We start from the raw sequence: 12080 nt of genomic DNA, 5'->3' as shown, positions 1-12080 counted from the left end.
CACAAAAATTCATTCTATGTACACAAAAGTTAAGTGGAATGATCAGTTAGACCAGCAGTTCTGACCCTGTAGGTCGCTGTGACCCTTTTTGGGGGTCAAATGACCCTTTCGCAGGAGTCGAATATCAGATATCCTACATGTCAGATATTTACATTGTAATTCTTTTGTTTAAAGATGTATTTATTTACTTCATGTATGAGTACACTGTCACTGTCTTCAGACATATCAGAAAAGGGCAGCAGATCCCATTCCAGATGGTTGTGAGCCACCATGTGGGTGCTGGGAATTGAACGCAGGACCTCTGGAAGAGCAGTCAGTGCTCCTAACCACTGAGCCATCTCTCCAGCCCTACATTATAATTCTTAACAGGAGCAAAATTACAAATATGAAGAAGCACACAGTCTTTTTATGGTTAGGGGTCCACCACAACATGAGGAACTGTATAGAGGCTCTCGGTATGAGGAAGATTGAGAACCCAGAAAGAAAAGTTGTTGAAACTTATCTAAAGAGCCAAGTTTCTGTAACTAAAGGAAACGGGTGTTATCAGGCTGAGGGTGTAGCTTATTGGGAGAGCGTGAGCTGAGCATGCGCAAAGACCCATGTTCTGGTCCCAGCTCCAAGCAAACTTCAGCTTAGGAAAACAAAGTTGGTTCTTGGGGATGGGGAGGTGGGGTGAGGTTCTAACCTCTACAGGACCCAAGTTTAGTGCCAGCACCTGTGTTGGGCAGCTCACGTGTACCTGTGACTCAGTTTCAGGAGATCTGATGCCATCTTCTGGCCTGTGTGTGGGCACCTGCGCTCATGAGCGCTTACCACATCCAGGAAAACATGTATACACATAATTAAAAATCAAAATGTTAGGGATTGGGGATTTAGCTCAGTGGTAGAGCGCTTGCCAAGGCCCTGGGTTCAGTCCTTAGCTCTGGAAAAAAAAAAAAAATCAAAACGTTAGGAAAAGTGGAAGTTATCTTCCTTTCCTCACGTCTTGAAGGTAACATCCATCAGTGCTCCAGTCTAGCAGTAATATACACTGATTACAGACAATCTAATATACACTGACAACCGACCCTGGTTCTATGTCCTTCTCTCTAGTTCACCACAGAAGATTTCTCTTCCCCCAGCAAAGCCTGCGGCACCATCTCTTCATCTTGTTCAGCCAGTGGGCCGGCCCCTTCAGTATCATGTTTACCCCTCTGGATCGGTACAGTGACCGGAACCACCAGATCACAAGATACCAGTACTGTGCTCTAAAGGTTGGTCGGCAGTATTAGCAGCCTCCTTTGTTAAGCTAACAACCGTGCCTGAAAAATGAGGTTAAAATGAGTGTATAATAAAAATATAGATACAGTTATAAACATTCAAATGGATATATGCATGCACATGTAAATATAAACTCAGTAACTCCAAATACATGGGTGAACATGTGGGTAAATATGGGAGCGCTGCCAACTGGGCCCACAATTATGTAAAATTGTGTCAAGTTCCTGCTTTTATCCAGTGTTTCTTCTGGGTGAGTTTTGCCTATTGATCCCTGAAGTTACTATATTGCTACTTAATATCCAGTCTAAGAAGGAGAAAAACAAGCAAGCCACAGCCACACCCCCTGTTTATCTAATCCGATCCTGGACGTCTACACTGTGAAAACCTTCAGGTCTGAAGCAGTATGGTCTTTGTGTTGCTTACTTATCCATTTCTGGGATGAAGCACCCCGGAAACCACTGAGCTTATTTCTGCCAACAGTGTTTGACAGAAGGCTGGGGTCCACAGGCAGGAAAGTTTAGGATGCTGTCAGGCGAGGGAGCTGCCAGTCTCCACACCCGCAGGAAGCTGAGGGAGCAGGAAACCTGTCGCTCTGGTTCTGTCTCCAGGTTTCATGGTTTCTGATTTCAGGCAATGTCGGCGGTGCTATGCTGTGGACCTGTTTTCGACAATGTCGGCCTCTCTCCAGACGGCTATCTGTATAAGTGGCTTGACAATATTCTGGCTTGTCAAGATTTACGGGTAAGTGCGAGTCAAGAATGCATTGCTCTTCAACATTTTTGAGGTTAGCATGAAGCACATACCACCTTTTCTCCATAGTCACACGAGTTTAGCTATGAACATTGTGGTACCAGGCCCAAAAGTGCAGCGTCGTTTAACCAAACTGACCAAAAAACTGGGTCATAAAGTTCACATAATTCGAAAACAACCTCTATACTCAGTATCATTAAATGAGTAATTAAGTATCACTAAAATATACCTCCCAGGAGCTGGAGAGAGAAGTTGCAGCACAGAAGAATGCTTGCTGCTCTTGCAGAGGACCTGAATTGAGTTCCCAGCACCCACCCAGGGAACTCCAGCTCTAGGAACCCTCAGTCAGCCACAAACACAGATGTGTCTGTGCACATGCACATACACATAATTAACAATTAATGAAGTCTTTTAAGGCAATAGATGCTTCCAGATAGCCAGTAAATTGACGTAAATAGCAACAGTAACTGGAAAATATCATTAAATGGGACACTGTGAAAATGTTTACATTTGTGGTTTGTAAAGAAAGCTGTGCTTAAAATGAAGTTTATGAATATATGTGATGGGATGGGAAAATGGGACAAGGCTGGGAATCTGTGGCCTGTTCATCACAAGAAGTTAGTATAAGAAACAGTTTTACCAAAAAGTAGGACACTAATTAACTAGGGGGGATTCTTAATAACAATGAACATTATGTTAGTAACTTTTCCGCTCCTGTGACAAATGCCTTTTAAAGGAGTTCTTAAAAATTATAAAAATTATATTTACAATTACAAAAAGTGTTAAATTTATTTTGAGGAGGAAATTTAAGGGAGAAACAGATTATTACAGTCCATCGAGGTGGGGAAGGCCTGGCTATCAGAGGAGCCTCTGGTAGGAGCGTAAGACTAAGACTGTTCATGTGATGTGGGCCTGGAAGTAGGCAGAGAAAGCGGGACAGACCAAGGCCAGGGCTAACCTTCAAAGACCCCTAGAGACTGCCAGGCAGGCCCCACGTCCTCAGAACTCCAACGCCTCCAAGCTGAGAACCAGGATTCATAGCATGAGCCTATGGGGGCATTCCAAACCCAAACTACTAATACAGCAGATGCATAAGCCAGGCCCTTCCCTTCTGGCGAGAAGAGTGGGTGACTTCAGAAAGAGGCAGGTAGCATTACCTTCTGAGGGGAACGGAGTCTCCCTCTTTGCAGTGGGTGCTGCCTTCCCAGAGTACAGCGGAAGGAGCCTGCATCCTGGCTGCGGGGTGACTGCATTGCACCCGGTTAAAGAAGAGCGTGTGGCACAAAGATCAACCCAAATGAGTGTCTGACCCCCCTTAACCCCACTCAGTGTTGTTCACCTGACCCATATTAGCTACGTTTGGTCGCATGGATTTCTCTGGAATATTTTCTGAGGAAGTAGGAATGACTGATTTGTTCCTCATCCTCAGGTTCATCAGCTTGGCTGTGAGGTCGTCATGTTGCTACTGGAGCTTAATCCTGACCAAATAAACCTTTTCAATTGGGCCATCGACCGATGTTACACAGGTTCCTACCAGCTTGCTTCCGGCTGCTTCAAAGCCATCGCAACTGTGTGCGGAAACAGGTATGGGTTTTCGTAATTAGTGGTCAGTGGCAAGGGTGGTGACATCGTGATGTGAGAGCTAGACAGATGACTGTGTGGCAGTTATCCAGAGCGGGACAGCCCAGAGCGGCTTCTAGGTCCCTCGCAGATAAGATGGCTGCTCTGAGTTTCAGTGACACCGGGGAGACATTCACAGTCACAGTGAAGTGTGGAGGCAAAGTTTGAAAATAGTGAAAACACTGAAGGAATTAGATCATCCGTGTGGACAAGGTCCTGGCACGTGTTAACTGTGAGCCCGTAAGCCCACCAAATCAAACCCAGGAAAATCCCCTCTGCTCCAAACTTCAAGAATGCAGGAAGGAGGTGTGGGCTGAATATTACACTCGTTTGAAAAATGTACTGATTTGAGCCCCGGGCCTCGTGCCTGCTAAACGCGCTCTCCGCGCCCTGAGTCACGCCCCAGCCCAAAGATTATGCCTCTAAAGCCCACCGTCCTTATTCAGTGACAAGGAGTTCATGAAGCTGTTTGTCACTGTAACCCTATGCGTGTAATCCTGGCATGACATGGACAGATTAAATCCCCTGTTGCATGAACTTCTCCTAGAGAGAGCACGTATGGATTAGGGAGACGGAGAGAATGGAATACGGTAAAGGTTTGTGTTTTAAAAGCTTTGGAGGGACTGGAGGGACACCTCAGTCATTGACGACGTTTTATTACTGTTGAGGACAACCTGAGTTCAGTATGCAGCACCCAGGCCATGGAGTTCACAACCTCCTGTAACTCCGGTTCCAGGCTATCCAAGGCTATCCCCAGGCACCGGCATGAATGGGCCGCACATACATGTACTCAGGGACACATAAAAATACATAAGTACATGAGTCCCAAAACAGACAGAGCAAGCCGGACGGTGGTGGTGCACACCTTTAATCCCAGCACTCGGGAGGCAGAGGTGTGCAGATGTCTAAGTCTGAGGCCAGCCTGGTCTACAGAGTGAGTTCCAGGACAGCCAGGGCCACACAGAGAAACCCTGTCTCAAAACAAACAAACAAACAAACAAACAAAAACCCAAAATAGATACGTAAATAAATAAAGGCAGGGCAGTGTCCTTGCTAAGGACGCAAGTCCAGGTGCCACCGGAGATGTCTCCAGCTTACTAGTCGGGATCCTGTGACCATGCTGTGTGATCTCCTTTACCCCAGGAACTACCCCTTCGACATAGTGACACTGCTGAACCTCGTCCTCTTCAAGGCCTCGGACACCAACAGAGAGATTTACGAAGTCTCCATGCAGCTCATGCAGGTGCGTGTCCCTGACGTACGGGGGATTCCCATCCTGTGTGTCACGTGAAGAGTGAGTAGACGGGCATGCAAGGTCCTCCAGACAGAGCGGTGGTTAACCGATCCAGTGTGAAGGCGAAGGCATTCACCATGCCACTGCTAATGTCTGCTGAACACTGCTGAGGGACCCAGGGAACTCTCTCTGAAGCCTGTTTCTTAACTCTTCACAGATCCTCAAAGCGAAGCTCTTCCTGCACTCCAAGAAGGCCGCAGAACAGCGACCTGGCAGTGTTCTGTACGGAACGCACGGGCCATTGCCACCTCTCTACAGTGTGTCGCTAGCCCTCCTGTCCCGAGAACTGGCCCGGATGTACCCGGAGCTCACACTTCCCCTCTTCTCAGGTACTATATGGTCCCTGCCCTCGGAAACTTTCCTAAGTCCACTGCATACTTAGCGAGGTCATGTCAGACACCGGTGATCAATCTGCATCTCAGAATTGCCAAGGGCTCCCCTAGTTACATATGAAAGTGAATTCAAGAATATTATTAATTTTTTTATGTGTGTGGGTGTTTTGCCTGCTTGTGTGCACCCATGTGGATGTAGTGCTGCCGGAGGCCAGAAGAGGGCGCCAGACACTCCAGACCCAGAGTTACAAACGCTTGTGAGCCACCATGTGGGTCCTGGGACTTAAATCCAGGTCCTCCAGGAGAATGCCAGTGCTCTTAACCACTGAGCCATCCCTCCAGCCCCTGGAGGACATTTTTAAATGTTAAAAAGAAAAATGTGATTAGTCAAAGTAATTTAAGTATAAATATGTAGCTGACAAATGCAAAAGATTCTTCAGTCAGTAAACAGAGTAGCATGGGTGTGTGTGTGAATGTGTGTGTGTGTGTGTGTGTGTGTGTATTTGTGTACACACGTGTGTAATATATATTTACATATATATCTCAAAAAATTCTATTATATTGACAACATACTTAAAATAACTCTCACTTATATATTTGGTAATGTTAACTATATATAGTCTTATTATATTTTATATTACTATAGTGTAGTATGCATATAACTTGCTTCCTCTGCAGTCTCAATGAAGAACTTGTGAGAATCGAGTCCCAAAGGGTGCTTTCCTGCCTAAGTTTATATGGCACCTTGCCAAGAGACAGTCTGTGGCCCAGGATGCACCTTGTCCTCAGCCTGCACCCCAGTGTCTCAGCCCTGCTCCCCATCAGCTGCCCCTGCCTCTGGCTTTGTGCTGTACACTGCAATTCTCCAACTACACAAAGCCACATCTGTACAACCACATCTGTACACTGCTTCCCACTCTCAATCTCTGCTCAGCTGGGACTGCTAATCATAGCGGCTTGCAGTTACTGGGTACCTAAGGTGTCCTAGGCTCTCTGCTACACCCCTTGTGCTCATTGCTTAAATTGCGGTTTTTGAAGCAGAAGAGCAGAGATGGGCTGAGCTGCAGCTGGAAAAAAGAAACTTCCTAGGCAGCCAGGCGGGCGATGGAATCAGCAGCCTAAGAGACCAGCACCGGGCTTGGTTTAGAGCAGTGTGGCTCTCAACCTTCCTAAAGCTGCGACTTTAATACAGTTCCTCGTGTTGTGGTGGTGCCCAACCATAAAACTGCTTCGTTGATGCTTCATTAACTGTCATTTTGCTACTGTTATGAGTTGTAATGTAGATATCTGATATGCAGGATGTCTGATTTGTGAGCCTCCCGAAAAGGGGTCGTAACCCACAGGTTGAGAACGGCTGGATCAGAGGCATGGACCAGCACAACACACTGGGAAGTTATACACAGGACAGGGTAACCGATGTCAGAGATGGCCCTGAGGTACAGAAAGGCCTGCAGTCTCCTGTTTGGGCTTGTTGGTCCATCTCAGAGCCCTGTGAGGAAGTGGCTAGGGCTTTGAAAGCCACTGACAATTCCATAAAAACACTGAACTGGAAGACATACTGTATAGTCAGAGGACCTGGTGCAGACCGGTGCAGCTCCCCTCCCCCCATGCTTGCTGCTTCTGTCTGTCTGAGTTCACATGTGTTGCTGTGAAATTATAGAAAAGTGTTTCTTTATCCCTCACTAGAACCAGCACCACAGTACCCCAAGATATCTGGTGGAAATCTTCATCTCAGTCAGCAAAGCCTCTCACCTGCTGTGCTCCATCCCATATCACACTGCCGATGGCCTCTCTCTGAGCTGTCAGCAATCTCTCTACCCGTCCAGTTCCCAAGGCAGGTTTCCACCATGCCAGACATACACATCCCAATTCTGTGATGGCCTAGTGTCTCTGGCTGCCACATACTGTCTTAAACTTAAATCACCACATGAAAGAACACACAGTAACCTCTGATCCAATTGATAAGATATAATTGCCCACCTAAACATACAAAGCCCTGTACACATCCATCCCTTAAGAACATTCATAACAACCTGTAAATGTACAGAGAGGAATCTTAACATCAGCCTCCGTGTTCTCTCTGCTGCTTCTTCAGCCTCCTCCAGTCTCCTCCTCTCTAAAACTCTTCTCCTACCCATCCTTCCTCCTCATCCAATGATAGGCCTGGTCCTGACCTGGACCTGCCTACACTGCGTGATGACATCATCCTACACACATGAGCGTGTTAATTTAGAGGGCCTTGCTCTCATGCAGGCCTCTGTCCACTCTGACTCTTTCCACCTTACCTTCCTCAGGGTGGAAGCTGCTCTCTCAGAGGAAAGGGATTTGACAGAGACATCCCATTTAGGACCCAGTGTTCCACCGTCTCTCACTCTCCGCACAGTGTCTGGCTGTGGGTCTCTGCATTTGATGGCAGGACAAGGTGCTCGGCTATGAGTATAGCAGGATATCACTGGAAGTTGCTTTATCACTGCACGTTTTCTTTTCTCATTTTTCTTTATTTTATTTTATTATTTTTTTTTTAACCAGAGGTCTCTGGGCTCTCTAGTTTCAGGTCCTCGGTCCCCCGAGCAGTTCTGGGTATGGGTTGAATCTCACGGAATGGGCCTAGAATCAAACCAGTTCTTGGTTGTTTACGCCTACAGGCTTGCCCCACCATCGCCCTAGCGTGTCTTGCTGGCAGGAAACCATTGTAGATGAAGGGTTTCTCGACTGGCTTGGTACTTATGTTTTTCTCCGGATAGCATCCAGAGTGTGTTCCTGTAGCAAAGATTCCAGGACGGAGGGATGAAGGCCCTATGCGGGCGCTGCCTGAGTCTCCATAGTCAGTGAGTTCTGTAGATGTTGTCTTACACCATGGGGCCTTGCTTTGTGGAGAGCAACCTATAGTCTTGGCTACATCCTGGGTTGTTTGGGGGTTCCCATGGGTGCCCTTTGGCCAACAATCCAGTTAGGTGGAATCCAATCCCAGGACCAGAAGCTTCATTTGATGAGAGGTGGCCTCAGGACTCAGTCTCTCCCGTTATTTGGCTGTTTTAGTCATATCACCTTCATATATGTATACATTTCTGAAGGTTTCTACTGTAGTAGAGCCTCATAGTCCTATGGGACTCCGGGGCAGGCAAACAAAGGAGTCTCTGATTCTTGTGCCTTCTCTTGGGCTCTTTTCCTTGTTAGTCTGTCTTGTCTAATTTCAGTGTGATAGATTTTATCTTATTATATTTTATTGTTATATTTTTTAAATGAATGAATGAATGAGTGAATGAGTGAGTGAGTGAGTGAATGAGTGAAAACAGAGCCACTAAGTTAAAGGTTAACCTAACACTTATCCTGCTGAGAGAAGGAAAATCAGTTTTTTCCTATGGAGAGACACTGGGTATCAACAACTCCAGGGCAGGCCTCATGTTTGATCAGCATAGAATGGACTCCGCAGAAGGGTTTCGTGTGCTTTTATTTAGTTACAGTTTAGAGGTTTGTTTTGCTTTTTGAGCAATAGGAGGAGTCTTGGTTTGGGGGCGTTGTTGTCACACTGAGTTTTCAGTTTTTTTGAGAAGGAACTTAAAGTTCTTAAAGTGGTTAGGGAGGGGGAGAGGATCTGGAAAAACTTAGGGTAGGAGAAGAATATGCTCAAAATTTTTTTTTCTTTTTGTCAGAGCTGGAGACTGAACCCAGGGCCTTGCGCTCGCTAGGCAAGCGCTCTACCACTAAGCTAAATCCCCAACCCCCAAAATTTTTAAATTAAAAAATTATTTTAAATATAATAAAAAAGAAAAAAATAGAGCCATAGAATGGCGTATGAGTTGACGGACGTAAGGCTGTAACTTTTCAGGGTCAGGGGATCCTCTCTAGTCTGAGAACTAGAAAGTAAGGTTCAGAATGATCAATTTTGGGGATGGGGATTTAGCTCAGTGGTAGTGACAATTTTCTGTCATGTGGTACCATTAAATGCAAAAAGGAAAAGGCAAAAGGGAGGAAGGAGAGGGCAAGGGAGAGGAAGAGAGAGAGGGAGGGGGAGGGAGAGGGAGAGAGACAGACAGAGGGGGGAGAGAAAGAGAGGGAGAGAGGGGTGGGGGGGAAGAAGGAACGAAGACTGCAGAGTTTAAAAGAAGCTGAGGAAATGACAGACCACCGTGCATTTGGGAGGGAGTAGAAGATGCACTTGAACCCCTGCAGTGTAGAGAGGACACTGGTTGGGAAGGGCGGCTGTAACTCAAGGAGGAAATAAACGTCATAAGGGCCTGACCCAGTAGCCCAGTTAGAGCTGAACGTGGAGGCGGGAGCCAGATCCCCTGGGGAGATTCACAGACATGTGTGCTGCCTGGAAGATTGGTGGTGCCGACCAGCCAGCCAGCCCAGTGCAGGGACCGCAGGGGTGTAGGGCCAGGCAGACATGGAGAGCGAGCCTGAGATGCTGGGGTAGGGCTCCTCAGAGCAGACTCAAAGGCCTGAGCTCAGGCAACTGACCCTAAAGCAAGAGGCGGGGCTCGGGAGTCAGCTGTGGCAAAGAGAAGCCATCAGCAGGCAACTTTTTGAATAAGAGGGAAGAGACGGAAGAGGATTGGAAGAGTCTTGGGAGGGTCATGAGGGAGTCATCCGGGAGGCAGTTTTCTTCATGGAAACCTAGATAAATAAAAAGCTTTGGAAGAAAGGGCTGATACTGGTGTTCTAAGGGGAGCAACCCCAGAACGGCAGGGTTCTGAGGGGAGGTGAGATTGCAACAGCCTGCAAGGAGAGGAGGCAGAGCTGGGGCAAGGGTGGGCGCACGCCCAAGAGGAGCTTTCCTGGAAGAGTAAGACTGGAGCCAGTTTATTAGCTGAGATGGGGAGCCGGTAAAGCGGGGGTGGGGGTGGGGGAGCGGGCAGCCAGGGAGAGGGGAGATAAATCCAGGCCACAGGCAGCAAAGCCCACGAGAAGGAAGTCCAACCATTTCGACATTCTTCTTATCGAACCCCACTCTTGATTTATGACAAAGCTTTGAAAAGAACTTGAAAACATTAACGGGACCTAGTGAATTTCTAAACCGCCTGCGCTGTTCCAGACCCCTGGTGAGGCTTTATCGCCTGTAACTTTAGGTGACCTAATTACTTCATAAGCAGCCAAACAAGAGGTTTGGGTCCCCCTCCCCCTGAAGAACCTGGGGACCATCTCCTTAGCACCCACGTTATTTTTAATTTCTCTATGTATCTTCCAGGGAGTTGACTTAATATCCGTGGCGTCTTCCTTTCTCTTCAAAAAACATCTCAACAAACCAAGGTGTCTATCAGCCCTTCTCTGACAGCTCTAGCCGACGCCCCGTGTTCACGGCCGTCGTGTCTGGCACGCAAATCGCAGTGAACATAGTAAACGAGCTTGTGTTATATGTTGGAACCTGGCATTGTTTAAAAATAGGTATTTTTAATGCCGCTGCCCCACCCCCATGCCTCTTTCTAAAGCACAAGTCTTTCCTGTGGAGCAGGAACAACTCTTCCATAATAAGTTTGTATTTTTGTAACCAGAAATCTTTCTCTGACAAGATCCTCAGCTTGGCGCCTTCTGTTACCTGTCACTTTCTCCCTTGCCCCTAAGTTATCAGTATAATTTGTCACCAAGACTCTTCTCCAGGCTCAGGAATTTGACTCTTGTTTTTTTTTTTTTTTTTTAATTAAAAAAAAAGATTTTGAGAACTTCGTAACATTAGTAATATATTTATATCATCTGCACTCCTCCCCCTCCAAGTCCTCCTGTGTCCCACCTCAACTCCCATTAGAGCCTTGACCTCTTATTACATATGTATAAATTGATTAATTAATTAATACGTGAATACAATGTTGCCTGTACACACCCACCTTAATATCAGTCATACACAGTGTTCTATGGCTGACCACACTCCTGAGAAGCCCTGGCTGTTCTTGTCCTGTCCGGCACAGCAGCTCACACTAATGAATGCTCTCCCAGCGGGGTTAATGGATGCTCTGGCGCAGCAAGATGTCTGCCGCCCCAGCTAGAGCGTATGCGTCATATCACAGTGTATCGACTCTGAGAATAACGTGTAACTGTCCTTTGCCCTGTCTCCTCAGAGGTGAGCCAGAGATTCCCCACGACACACCCAAACGGACGGCAGATCATGCTCACCTACCTGTTGCCATGGCTACACAATATTGAACTGGTGGACAGCAGACTCCTCCTCCCGGGCTCAAGTCCCAGCAGCCCCGAGGATGAAGTCAAGGACCGGGAAGGAGAAGTGACTGCCTCTCACGGGCTAAAAGGGAAGGGCTGGGGCTCTCCGGAAGCCACCTCTCTGGTCCTGAATAACCTCATGTACATGACAGCCAAGGTACCTCATATAGTGTGGTGCTCCATCAGCAGGAGAGCCCTGGGTTCACAAAACCTTTGCCACAAACCCGAGAAAATGATGTTTATCATAAAAAGGACACAGAGGGTGTTGAGTGGTAGTGATGGGTGCACAGCAGGACACTTAGTGGCATTGAATTCTGTACTTAGAAATAGGTACAATGCTATGTGTAGAGTCTAGAGTTCAAGACCATCCTCAACTACATAGTGAGCTTGGATCCAGCCTGGGCTACATGAGACCCTGTTTCCAAAAAACCACCAAAGGAAAAGTTGTTCTTGATGTTGCCAGGGTAAACTTCCTGTCCTCCCCTCAGTATTTGGGAAAGATCATGTTGCAATCATGGTAATATATTCCTGGTTTGGTTGCTCCTGCAGAGGATCTGAATTCTAGTCCTGTTTTCCAGCTTGGGATTTGATCTAGTAACTTTGTGAGTTATGATAGTTGTATAAACAGGTAGGCTTGGGTTCAAAGGAGCTGGCAAACCTGGCCCTCC

The 12080-nt window shown here is 47.0% G+C and overlaps 1 protein-coding gene across 1 annotated transcript in view; it reads left to right on the top strand.

The window, feature by feature from the left end:
- Positions 1 to 12080, top strand: part of Fry (FRY microtubule binding protein) — a 237550-nt gene that overhangs the window by 141112 nt on the left and 84358 nt on the right. The window contains exons 27-32 of the mRNA XM_032886834.1: positions 1093 to 1253; positions 1891 to 2001; positions 3440 to 3594; positions 4774 to 4873; positions 5082 to 5253; positions 11313 to 11569. Coding sequence (XP_032742725.1) covers positions 1093 to 1253; positions 1891 to 2001; positions 3440 to 3594; positions 4774 to 4873; positions 5082 to 5253; positions 11313 to 11569 — 956 coding nt within the window. The remainder of the gene's footprint in view (positions 1 to 1092; positions 1254 to 1890; positions 2002 to 3439; positions 3595 to 4773; positions 4874 to 5081; positions 5254 to 11312; positions 11570 to 12080) is intronic.

The sequence above is a fragment of the Rattus rattus genome, chromosome 16, assembly GCF_011064425.1.
Source record: "Rattus rattus isolate New Zealand chromosome 16, Rrattus_CSIRO_v1, whole genome shotgun sequence".
Classification (NCBI taxonomy): domain Eukaryota; kingdom Metazoa; phylum Chordata; class Mammalia; order Rodentia; family Muridae; genus Rattus; species Rattus rattus.
Note: the sequence above shows the minus strand (reverse complement) of the source record. Positions and strands in the feature narration are given on the sequence as shown.